This window comes from Ogataea polymorpha (assembly GCF_001664045.1).
Source record: "Ogataea polymorpha strain NCYC 495 leu1.1 chromosome Unknown OGAPOscaffold_5, whole genome shotgun sequence".
Lineage (NCBI taxonomy): Eukaryota > Fungi > Ascomycota > Pichiomycetes > Pichiales > Pichiaceae > Ogataea > Ogataea polymorpha.
Window position 1 is genome coordinate 775,518 of NW_017264702.1, and position 11,881 is coordinate 787,398.

At 54.2% G+C, this 11,881-nt stretch overlaps 7 protein-coding genes across 7 annotated transcripts; 4 read left to right on the plus strand and 3 right to left on the minus strand.

Moving 5' to 3' along the window:
* The first annotated feature begins 727 nt into the window (after positions 1-727).
* Positions 728-1,138, plus strand: OGAPODRAFT_16903 (uncharacterized protein). The gene has a single exon (XM_018354742.1). The coding sequence runs from the start codon at positions 798-800 to the stop codon at positions 1,077-1,079; it is 282 nt and encodes a 93-aa protein (XP_018210019.1). The 5' UTR covers positions 728-797; the 3' UTR covers positions 1,080-1,138.
* A 76-nt stretch (positions 1,139-1,214) lies between these two features.
* Positions 1,215-4,204, plus strand: OGAPODRAFT_94898 (uncharacterized protein; the record flags this gene model as incomplete). The annotated part of the gene is made up of 2 exons (XM_018357642.1): positions 1,215-4,132; positions 4,189-4,204. The coding sequence occupies 2 exons, from the start codon at positions 1,215-1,217 to the stop codon at positions 4,202-4,204; spliced, it is 2,934 nt and encodes a 977-aa protein (XP_018210020.1).
* OGAPODRAFT_94899 (uncharacterized protein) lies at positions 2,498-4,849 on the minus strand (the record flags this gene model as incomplete). The annotated part of the gene is made up of 1 exon (XM_018357643.1): positions 2,498-4,849. The coding sequence occupies one exon, from the start codon at positions 4,847-4,849 to the stop codon at positions 4,247-4,249; it is 603 nt and encodes a 200-aa protein (XP_018210021.1). The 3' UTR covers positions 2,498-4,246.
* A 163-nt stretch (positions 4,850-5,012) lies between these two features.
* Positions 5,013-6,541, plus strand: OGAPODRAFT_16905 (uncharacterized protein). The gene has a single exon (XM_018354743.1). The coding sequence runs from the start codon at positions 5,175-5,177 to the stop codon at positions 6,498-6,500; it is 1,326 nt and encodes a 441-aa protein (XP_018210022.1). The 5' UTR covers positions 5,013-5,174; the 3' UTR covers positions 6,501-6,541.
* Positions 6,542-6,576: 35 nt separating this feature from the next.
* OGAPODRAFT_101549 (uncharacterized protein) lies at positions 6,577-10,309 on the plus strand (the record flags this gene model as incomplete). The annotated part of the gene is made up of 1 exon (XM_018353056.1): positions 6,577-10,309. The coding sequence occupies one exon, from the start codon at positions 6,577-6,579 to the stop codon at positions 8,263-8,265; it is 1,689 nt and encodes a 562-aa protein (XP_018210023.1). The 3' UTR covers positions 8,266-10,309.
* Positions 6,733-10,427, minus strand: OGAPODRAFT_101550 (uncharacterized protein; the record flags this gene model as incomplete). Its single annotated transcript, XM_018353057.1, has 1 exon — positions 6,733-10,427. One exon carries the CDS (start codon positions 10,425-10,427, stop codon positions 8,253-8,255), a length of 2,175 nt encoding a protein of 724 aa, XP_018210024.1. The 3' UTR covers positions 6,733-8,252.
* Positions 10,428-10,458: 31 nt separating this feature from the next.
* Positions 10,459-11,874, minus strand: OGAPODRAFT_16906 (uncharacterized protein). Its single transcript, XM_018354744.1, has one exon. It carries the CDS (start codon positions 11,851-11,853, stop codon positions 10,510-10,512), a length of 1,344 nt encoding a protein of 447 aa, XP_018210025.1. The 5' UTR covers positions 11,854-11,874; the 3' UTR covers positions 10,459-10,509.
* Between the last annotated feature and the right edge of the window lie 7 nt (positions 11,875-11,881).

The following is an 11,881-nucleotide window of genomic DNA, read 5'->3' on the forward strand; positions in this document are numbered from 1 at the left end:
CAGCAGCTTGGAAATCCTGTTCACAAGCGCTGCGGCCTGTTTCTGTGCAAGCACCTTCTGGTCCTTTGTGAGCAGATCGTGCAGAAACTGTAGCCGAATGTCGTCCAGCTCAGAGTATATGTCTTTTAATTTTTGGAACAGAGAGAACTGGTTCATGGAGTAAACGGCAAAGATATAGACGGCCAGGGAGCGCAGCGAAAACACAACCTCGTCCAAAAACGAGTCCGTGAGGGCCTGAGACTCGGGTGGCAATGGAGGGAGCGAGTCTGAACTAAGCACATAGGACTTGTTATACGGGATCTCTTTGACGACTTGCACGCAAGATCTGGGCAGCAGAGCCACAGAAACACGGTTTTCAGGCATTCTGTCCAGCGTGGCCCCCGCTGTAAGGAAGTCGGACGGCATGGGCAGCGAGACAACGTATCCCCGGACCCATTTGCCGCCATCTTCCTGCTCGAAAAGGTACACCTGATCTCCAGGGTGGACGTCGACAAAGTTCTGGGCAATGGCCTTGTGCTTGGGGTCTTTTTTGTCCAGCAGCTTGAGCGGCAGAAATGACTCGACAACTCTTCCGTAGTGGAAGCACGACAACGGGCTCCATTCAGACATGGCCATGAGAGGACGGATATTGGTGAAGAAAAGTTTCTGGGTCGTGGATTGGTGTCAGAGCCTGAGATCAAAAAGTAATTTTTCTCTATTTGGAAACTACGTCTGACGATGAGTCTTGCAAAAGAGTGAGTTTCAACAGAGATATCCAGCCGGTCGATCCGCTTACGCGCCAGCTGCAGACTCTAGGCATGCGCATTCGCAAGAGCGTCAGCGACGGGTACATGCAGGGCGACGCCAGCGCCGCTTCCACAGCTCACAAGGGGGATGAGCTGACCGCACCCCAGATCCGTAGAGTGCCACTGCCAGACCATCTGGCCAGCGGACCTCCTGCACTGGATTACCGCGGATCGACCGCTTCGTCGCTTGCCGACTGGGAGAGCGAGCTGGACAGGGGCACCAAGCGGACGTTTGACGAGACGCAGGACTACGAGAAAAAGTACGGCCCGCTAGTGTTCAACGAGGAGTTCTGATTGACCGAGCGCAATAACCAATCCACACCATTCTAGTGCCTGATTTTCGTATCTACCAATATCTAACGATTTTAATGCATTTTCTGTATTTTCTGCAATTTTCCTACCTCAATTATTTGCACGCCAATTGCGGCCATGGACCCTAAAGATGCAAAACCGGCCCTGGCAGAGCGTCTGTTCCGTCTCGCAGACCCTCTCAGCCACATAGCCGTTTCGGATGCGATCTGGGCCTCCTTCTGGACGCTGCCGCGCAGCGTCAACGACGTCTTTACGGCCTTCTCGCCCGCCAACATTGTGCTTCTGAGAGACACCAACCCCCGCAACTTCTTCTTGCTGATCCGGCTCACTGCCGCACGGCTTGTCAGCCTTGCGCGACACACCGAATCCGGCACTTTCAACAAATTAGAGGTGCTCAACTGCGCGCGGCTCCTCACCAGGCTGCTGCCGTATCTGTACGAAAAGGAAGAGCTCTCTTCTGCAGAAAAAACGCTTTTCTGGTCCCTCAACAACGCCGTTGACCCGCACACCCAGGCCTCGGGCAGCTCCAATGGGTCCACAACAGCCACGGTCGGCTTCGACTCGCTGTGTTCGACAGATCTGTCCAGCGCAGAGACCACCAACGGAATGGTGGACGTGCTGGTCAGTCACGACAAAATCATCGACAACCTCTCCATGAAGCCCACTGTGGACGAGTCGCAGAGCGGCTCGCTTGCCCTGGGCGCTCTGCTGGTGCTGCAGGCAGTCAACCTACTATTTACAACCGGCTTCACCGTCCCGGCAGTGGACAAGCAAACCAGGCCGAACTCGGTGGAATTCTCGATCTGGGAGCCCGGAATTGGCCTCACAGGCAAACTGAAGCACCCGGACATTGCCCTGGACTCCAACAGGCTTGAGATCCTGCGTCTACTGCTGGTCCTCTGCTCGCAATGTCTCTACAGACAAGTCTCGAACGTGGTACCGCTCGGAAGCCGGTACCTAACGGTGCTTGTGACGGCGGTGCCGAGACTGCGGATGCTGACGCTGATCTCGTCGCTGCTGAACCTGGTTTGTCGGTCCACGAAGGATCCGAACGAGTACAACACGGGGCTGGATCTGGAGATCGCGGCGCAGAAAGAGGTGCGTATTCTGATGGTCACGTGTGCGATGCAGCTGTTCACTCAGATGATTGTGTACCCACTGCCCAAGATGGACCAGGAATTCTTGCACAAACAAGGCATTCTGATCGACACGCCTACGAACCTGGTGCGGCACTACTGCGGCCGGCTCCACAAGGAGCAGGAGCTCGAGTTCCTTGAAGATGGGCTGGTGAGGCCGCTTTTCCGGCTGATGGACGCGAACTCCGGCGTTGCAGCCAGCGCCTCTGGCCTCTCGTACCTCATAAAGGGAAAGTTCCTGGCCGCGGCTTCGAATCTCGAAGACTGGATGACCGAGATCGTGATGCTAGTCTGGGAATTTTATCAGTGCAACAAGAAATTCCGCATACGGCTGGCAACGCAGTACGGCGTCAAGCTGCTGGTTGCGTTGCTGTACCAGATCTTCGTTTACAGGTCGTCCGAAAAACACAGAAACCACGTGCGAACGTGCTCCTATCTGGTGCTCTTCCTCTCCTACGATACCATCATCACCACGCAGCTGGTCACGCCGTTCGATAAACAATTCTACGCTACGCTCCCGCAACATTTCCGTCTGTCTGGCTCGCCCACCACTTATAGAGACTTTCTGGTGACCCAGACCTGTGCTATGCTCCAGTCGGACTGTCCGCTGATTCTCGTCCCCACCATGATAGAATGGATATACAACATGGTTCCGCAGATGCCCGCCGCGTCTAATTCTGTCCCCACGATCAATAGACGTCCCTCGTCGCGGGACCTGACCGCAGCACAACCGCCCACGCTCCAGATGTCGTACTCGACCTGCTCCGCCGTGACACAGCTGATTGCCAAGTTCTCGTCTGTCGAGTTTCTGCGCCAGCAGGACGTCCATCTTGACCTGCTCGCGTTACTGATGCGCAGTTTGTGCCACGTGATCACCAGAAACCCCAGCGACTGCGCCATTTGGTTCTACGTGCTGCTGAAAAATAAATCGATCTTCGAAAACGTGATTGTTTCAATCCGTAAGGTGTCGGCAACCAACGAGGCCCAGGACGAAAGGATGACGGCCAGCGGGTCGAATTCGCCGTCGCCGACACTGAACGCAGAAACGAGCGAGGAAGACCCGCTGTATAGGGGTCCAACAGACGATAGCCTCATCCGGCCCAAGCTGCCCGTGGGCATGTCGTTCAGGGCCAAGGCTAAACTGCCACTGAATGCACCGTTAGAGCTCACGTGGACAGGGCTCAAGTCGACGACTATCCTGCTGGACGTTATCCGGCACCTCGAAGCCAACGTGACAGCCACTGGCGCAGACGCCGCGTCCATCATCAACCAGATCAACGGGGCTAAAATGCCGGAGTTCATTGCCACATTGAAGCTTCCAAACGAGTACAATCCTGCCAAGACGAAGTTCGAGCCGCTCAAGTTCACGTGGTCCAATCTGTCGCTCGGGTGGTACACCTCTGTTTTGTGGTGTCGGTCCTACAACCAGCTGGAGGTTTGCAAGTCAAAATCCGTTCTAGAGGATTCGATCTCAGCGTTCAAGAAGGTGGGTGCCGACTGGGGATTCGGTACATGGAGCACCTTCAACAGCAAGTCTTCTACAATGGAGGTTCACTCTCTTTCGCCGATTGGAATCTGGGACGGCACAAACGTCAAATTATTTACTATTAAAGGAGGTGCACGGGATATCGCACTTACTGAGCCAAAGAGTTCGGTGGACATGGCGACGGACTCGTTTATAAGGCGGTTCGGGTCGATAGCGCTCAACCGCCGCAAGTCCAGTGCTGCGTCGTTGCAGACGCTGAGCTCACAAACTCAGCAGGCACATCGGTCTGGCACAGAGAGTCCCGGGCGGCCGCTGCTCTCCCGCGGCCTTGGTTCCTCAGACAACACGCAGTCCACGCCACCATTGGTGAACTACAGTCCTGTGCCGCCTCCTGCAGCGGGCGATTTCGAAGGGTTCAACTTGAACAGTTTCAGCAAGCAACCCAACGCGCCTCCGGTGCCGCTGAAAGTGACTCCAAGAAATAGTCTCTCAATTATCAGAACACGGTCAAACGTGGGTCCTGATGATTAGCGTCTGCCCTTTCTCGTCACAACCGTGAAGCCGTCCTCGTCAATCACCTCTCGCGGCTGGCTGGCGGCTTCCTGCAGCTCTGGCACGTCGGTGTCCATCATGTCTTCGTCGCTATCGTCGTCGCTCTCGTCGTCGCTATCGTCTTGGACCTCAACTTTCTCGATGCCGTGAGTCCTGCGATACTCCTGCTTCTGCAGGTATTTCTGGTACATCGTCTGCACACGATCGTAATTGCCAGCAAGACACTCCTGGTAGATCTGGACCACAGCACTGGCTATGTGGACTGTGCTCTGGTCCTCGACAATGACGTCGAACTCGTCCTCCATGGCGTTAAATAGAGTTTCGTGAATCAAAATAATGTCCACCTCTTTATTCTGCTTGAACAAATCGATCACCACAGCGGTGATCCAGTCTCTTTTCTCTGCAGACTCTGGTCCTCCCCAGCTGTTATCGACGGCCGTGGTGAGGATCTGCCATCCGTGCACGAGCATCGAAACGCCAAGCTCAAAATTGGCCTGTGATTTCTCGTCAGCAAGCTCCAATGTCTTGCGCGGCTCCACAGCACACAAGTATCCGGGGTCTTCGAGTACTAGCTCCATCATACGTAAAATGTCTAGGTAAAAAAAAATTATTTCTTCACTGGAAAATCATGTGACTCCAAGGCAACGAAAATCTATTTATGGTGGTGTAGGCTGGGCTACACTTTTCATTTTTTAAAGTTTGAACATGATGTCGTTTCAGACCAGTCCGCAGATCAGCGTCCACCGGTTTGATTCGTCGTCCCAGCTCGAAAACGTCATCAACCAAGTCAAGCACAGGAAAACTCAGCCTGCGGGCGACCCGTCAGTGTACACGGATGATCTGGGCCATACGTTCTGCACCAGGGACAGAATTGTCGTCGACGTGGAGCCTCCAACTCGCGAAATGCCGGGAAATGACCGTGTTTTTGCCAACAACGGCTTGCCCGACTACAAGTTCCTGCGCCGCCACTTCCGCCAGGAAGGACGACTTTCTGAGGAGCAGGTGCTGCGGATTCTGGAAATGGCCGCTGCCGCGTTGCGGAAAGAGCCCAATATGGTGCGCGTGGCGGCGCCGGTAACGGTGTGCGGCGATGTGCACGGCCAATTCTACGATCTGTGCAAGCTATTTGAGATCTGCGACGATCCCGACAAGACCTCGTACCTGTTTCTCGGAGACTACGTGGACCGCGGCTCGTACTCGTTAGAGTGTCTGCTGCTGCTGTACGCGATGAAAATAAACCATCCGCACACTTTTTTCATGCTACGTGGCAACCACGAGTCCGAGCAGATGACGTCGTTCTTCACGTTCAAGGAAGAATGTCTCAAAAAACACAGCCTGGCCGTGTACGAGAAATCGCTCGAGTCGTTCAAGGCGCTTCCGCTGGCTGCGCTGATGGACGGCCAGTTTTTCTGTGTCCATGGCGGGATCTCGCAGCACCTGCGCTGGCTACGCGACCTCGACAAGATCGACCGTTTCGTGGCCAACTTCCCGTCCTCGGGGCTCTACTGCGACCTGATGTGGGCCGACCCGTCGAACAACTACGACTCGGCCACGGTCGAGCCGAACTTCGTCGAGAACTACGAGCGCGGCTGCTCGTACATGTTCTCTTTCCGCGCCGTCGAGACGTTTCTGAAGGAAAACGGGCTTTTGAGCGTGATTCGCGCGCACCAGGCCCAGGACTCGGGCTATCGCATGTACAAACAGACGGCAGCGCAAAGATTTCCGTCCATGATCACGCTGTTCTCTGCCCCCAACTACTGCGGCACATACGGCAACAAAGCAGCGGTACTACGCTATGACCCATCGTTGATGAACATCCGACAGTTTGGGTCGCAGCCAGAGCCGTACCGGCTACCCAACGGGCTGGACGCCTTCACATGGTCGATTCCGTTCGTTGCCGAGCGCACGTCGGACATTCTGCTGCAGCTGCTCAATATCTGCTCTGCCGAGGAGCTGGGCGGCGGCACCAGCGAGGCCGAGGCAGAAGCCAGACCCATTGACTATGCGGCGCTGCGCAAAAAGATCCTGGCAATTGGCAGAGTGTCGAGAATGTTCAACATGCTGCGAGAAGAGGCCCAGAAGGTAGAGCATCTGCGCACGCTGGCGGGCGGAGACGCGCTGCCGAAGGGCGTGCTGCTCGACGGACAGGACGAATTGGACCGCAAGCTGACGTCGTTCGAGCATGCGAGGCTCGCCGATCTGCCGAACGAGGCCATGCCTCGCAAATGAGCAACGGTTGCACAGGAATTTTTATAGAGGTCGATCGACCACCCCTGAATATTTATATTATTTATTACCTCTTGTCATGAGCCCGCTCCAGAACCTCAAGGCGCACGAAAACTCGGTGAAGATCGAAAACGCGCTGCGCCACGTAAAGAAGCGCGACGAGGCCCCTGCGCCGGGCGACCCTACCGTGTATGTCGACGAGCAGGGCGAAACGTTTATCACTACCGACCGCATCGTCAAGACCATCAGCCCTCCATCGTTCCGCATTCCTGCGGACTCTGAAGTGTTCCCGGACGGGAAAAACCCAGACTACAAGTTTCTGATGCACCACTTCAAGCAGGAAGGAAGATTGTCCGAACACCAGCTCACGTACATTCTCCAGGAGTCGGCCGCGATTTTCGAGCAGGAACCGAACATGCTCAAGGTGCCCTGTCCGGCAACCGTGGTGGGCGACATCCACGGCCAGTATTACGACCTGTGCAAGATGCTCAACATGTGCGGCGACCCAGCCAAGACACAGTACTTATTTCTGGGAGACTACGTCGACCGTGGCGACTACTCGATGGAATGTCTGATTCTGCTGCTGGCCATGAAAATCAACTTTCCCAAGTCGTTCTGGATTCTCCGAGGAAACCACGAGACCAAACGCATGACCGAGCACTTCACGTTCAAGCGCGAGTGTGCCGTCAAGTACTCGCTAGCCATCTACAGGGAGGCGCTCAACACTTTCAAGATGATGCCCTTCTGCGCGGTGCTGAACGACCAGTTTTTCTGCTGCCACGGCGGGCTCTCGCCCGAGCTCGAGAGGCTCAGCGATATCAGCAAAATCAACAGATTCAGATACGATTTCCCGTCCCGAGGACTTTTCAGCGACATCATGTGGTCGGACCCGGCTCCCGAGTACGACACCGAAGTCCTCTCGCCCACAGACTACGACTCCTACTTCAGAGACAATTACGAGCGCCACTGCTCGTACTACTACTCGTACCATGCTGTGTGCCACTTTCTCGAGAAAAATAATCTATTGAGTGTCATAAGAGCGCACCAAGCGCAGGACGCGGGTTACAGAATGTACCGCAAGAACGAGGCCACCGGGTTCCCCTCGGTGATCACCTTGTTTTCCGCCCCGAACTATTGCGGTACCTATAGAAACAAGGCTGCGGCCCTGATCTACGACGGCTCCACGTTCAACATCAAGCAGTTTGTGGCGACCGATTCGCCCTACCATCTGCCGGACTTCATGGACGTTTTCGAGTGGTCGCTGCCGTTTGTGTCGGAAAAAGTGCTTGACATCCTCGTTTCCATCCTCAACATTTGCACAGAGGACGAGCTCGAGGAGGAGACCGTCGTGGCGCGCGACGTGGTCAAGTCGCTGCGGGACGTACCCGAGACGTCTCCGGAAACCACGCTGGCCGCCGTCACGGGGCCAGCAACCGGCGTGTCGCCGCTCGAGGCACGTGCCTCGCTGCGCAAGAAGCTGCTCTCGATCGGCCGCATGTCGCGCATGTTTAACATCCTGCGCGAGGAGGCCGAGAAAGTTGAGCATCTCAAGATTTACTCGGGCGGCAAATTGCCCCGTGGCGTGCTAATGGACGGCCGCGAGGAGCTGCACAACAGACTAAAGTCGTTCTCGGAGGCCCGAGAGGCAGATCTCCAGAACGAAGCGTTGCCGCCGTCTGCCGAGGAGCTCGAGAGGATCGAAGAAGAGCGCCAGCGGAAGGCCAGAGAGTACATCGAGGGCGCGGATCAGTGGTCTCACAGCGCATAGCATTTTTCCAAATGGGACCTGTCGTTGCCCCACCACTCCGGAAACTGAGCTGCCGTCTTGGACCCGAACAGCAGCGCAATGACAAGGTTGGCAAGGTTGAAGCCCGTGTCGAACGCTGCTGCCAGGACATAGTTGTATTTCTGGAACCATTGATGCTGGTATTTGTACAGGTAATGCATAGTGAAGGTGCCAATGAGGAATTGCGTAAAGTAGCCTGTGCTGATGTTGCCATAGAACTTGGACATGGACGCAAATAGGATGGTAACGTTGAACTTTTTTGCAAGCCGCCAGGGCGTGTGCTTTGCCATCCAGAACACCGCCAAGGGTGCTATGCTACCAACCAGAAATCCCAGAGGCAGATACGGATAGTGCTCAAACACCCGTTTGGGGCCGAGAACAACGTACTGGATTGCGTTGCTGTTGTAGTTTGTCAACACCTGGCCGGTCCATTGGCGCATCGGGTCGCTTTTCAGACCTTTGAGGAAGTCGTACTTGGACTTCACCACCCAACGCAGCGACATGTAATTGAACGGCACGCCTATGAGATCGCCAAAGATCTGCGAAAAGAAAACAAGTCTAGGCGGTATGTCGTTGTAGATTCCAATTTTCTGGTCCTGGAGAATGTACTGGGCACGGTACCAGCAGTTTCCCGCAATGGCCCCGTAGAAAGCTGCTCCACAGGGATGTTTGCCACTTGTGCCCGAGAAAAATGGCGTCTGCATCATCAGACCGTACACCAGCTCGTTGACCGTGCCGATCTCCACCTGGAAGTTGGAGATCGCGTACAAATATGCCATCGGAGTCACTATTATTGACCCAATTATCAACGCCACGATATACGTTTTCCAGGGAATAAACAGCTCATCTGTGGCCAGAAGAATGGACGACAGCAGCACAAAGCTGACCAAAAACAGGGTCAAAAACCAGCTGTTGGGCACCTCATCGTATCGCGCATACGATTTGCTGATTCTGTCTGCGTAGCGGTTTGTCAGTGGATCTTTGAATTTTTGGCGCAGCTTTTGGTAGCCAGACTTTATATCCTGGTAGCCAAAGCAACCTATCCAAACAATTGCACTGGTGTAGGCTGCATAGTCGAAGAAGATGTTTGCAAGGCGCTGAGTGCCGAAATGGATGGGTCCGAGCAGCTCGTACGCCGTCTCGTTGAGCTGGAGCTCTGGAGTAAGCAGTTGGGTTGTCGGATACAGAGACCCGTTTGAAAGTAGAAGTCTGTTGTCCATTAGTCCCAAAGCATACTTTCCCTGGTCGTACCACTTGCAGAATGGCAGAAATATCCAGCATAGGCTTGCAAACCCGAGGAACTGCATCACTATTGTCCAATACGGGCTGAGCATCACCGAAGACGAGATGTTGCTCCAATCCAGCGAGATGTTCAAAAACCCAAGTCCGCCGAGACCTGAGCCCCAAAAGTTCAGTACCGCATTGTGAGGAGCCATAAAGCACAATATGGCGACCGACGACGTCAATGGGAAGACGAACTCGGGGAAAAACTGCCATACAAATAGCGACACAAGGCCAACCGTAAACACGCGCATCTGCGAGTTCGACTGGCTCCCAGCATGTTCCTGGGCTTTGAACAGCGAAGTTTGCATCAACGCCTTGGGCCACACAAACTGTGGCTCGTATAGAACAAAGTTTCTCGCAATTGCTCCAAAAGAGTAGCCAGTCCAGACAATGCTGTACATGAAGACTAGTGCCACTAACGGATGCACTTTTCGATCGTAGTAGATCTCCGACAGCGACAGACCGGCAGTGCCCTGGTTGCCAGTGGCTCCCGAGGCCGCTGTCAGCGTTACCAGAACAGATTCCTTGATAGACCAGGGGCCAGGGTTGAGGCTGAACCGAAACCCAAGCAGGTTCACAGTGGTTCGAGGCAGAACTCTCGCCAGCCACCTGCCGGCCGGGTCCGATAGAAATTGAACAAATAAAATGCTGTAAGGTGCGCTCGTGGTCCGGTACGAATTTAATGTGTCCACAAATGCTCCCGGGATGACAAATACAATGCTGAGCAGAAAGTAGCGGAACGTCAGATAAAGTGGCGGATCACTGGATGGCAAATCCAGACTCACTGTCTCTGCGACGGTATCCGGGATGTCGCGGAGATCGTCCGGCTCCGATTCGTCGCGGACACTCCCGTATCTCATTGATTTCTAAATATTCTTATCTAGAGGTGAAATTTCGGACTAAAAAAAAAATATACACACCTCTGCACCACGACGGCCACCACTACAGCATCACGACACCAACACCGCTCTTGTTCACCGGGTCCAGCTCCTTGGTCTCCGGGTCGATTCCGCCCTTGATTGGGAACGCCTTGTAATTGAAGAGGTAGAAATTGAGAAACGCGTCTCCGTTTCCAAATTTGAGCTCTTTCAGGAACAGAGTGTTGTCCTGAGACGTGAGAGCATTAAAAACGTCGGTTTTCAAATTCTTTGTCACCACCAACGCATCGCCAATCAGCGAACTCAAACGCTTTGCCAGCACGGCGTCGTCCTTGTCCTCCAGACCGGCTTCGGTGGCATAATAGAACAAATACGCCACGTTCAGCCGATCGTACGTGGAGCTGTTCAGGACGGTGAATGGTAGCAGGTAGAAGGAGAAAAAGTCGGTGATCTTGCCATCCTGCTCCACCACATATGAAATAATGACCTTGTCCTTGTCCTCGAGGTCCCTCTGTGTGACAGGACCACAGAGCCAGTGGACCAGCTCGTCTTCTGTGAATTCTTGCACAAGATCGTATTTGGCCTGGAATTTATTGTACAGCTCCAGCACCTGGGCCACGTCCTCAGGGACCATTTTTCTGAGCCCTGGCGTTTTTGTGCTGGAGGGCAGAGCGTACTTGGCAATCATCTGCGACTTGGTGACACCCGCAGGCAGCGATGAAAAGCCAACCTCGTACAGTTTCTCCCAGTTCAGTGGACGGTGTGTGTATCTGCAGGTGGACACCGGCGTAGGCAGGACGGCCCCCGAGGTATACAGGGCCTGCCATATATCATTTTTGTTGACTCTGCGGGTGATTTCCTTGATCAGCACTGGCGCCAGTCTCTTGGACCGCAATTTTTTGTGGATGCAGAGAAAGTTGATTTCCACGCTTGGCACTTTATTTTCACGGACACGCAGCAGCGAAGGAATGCCGCTGATGAACGCCACCAGCTTGCCTGTCGACCTGACACGCACCCCCACATGGTACTCGCGTTTCCATCCCGGTGGTTTTAGCGCCCACTCAAAGAATCTCGCACTGTATGCAAACCGGAACGTAGCGTCTTGATCCTCCACGTAGTGTTCGTAAAGCAGCGACTCCACTTGTTTCATTTCGTCCTCCTTGTTGAGATCGATGGTCACCCACTCAAAATCGTTCAGAAGAGGACTTGGCGTGTCAGGAATGTCTGCAGGGGTCTTGACCGAGTCGATTGGACCTTCCTTGTCGATTTTCTCGTCGAACTTCGAAACAGGCTGTGTTTTCCAGAACTTGTAGTCCTTCATATCCTTTCTCTGTTTTTCCGTCAGCTCTTCGCCCATTGCGAGCTTTTTCAGCAAGTACTCAATGGTTTTTTCATCCGGAGGTGCCATTTTGTTTAGTATCGAATAATCGAAGTAT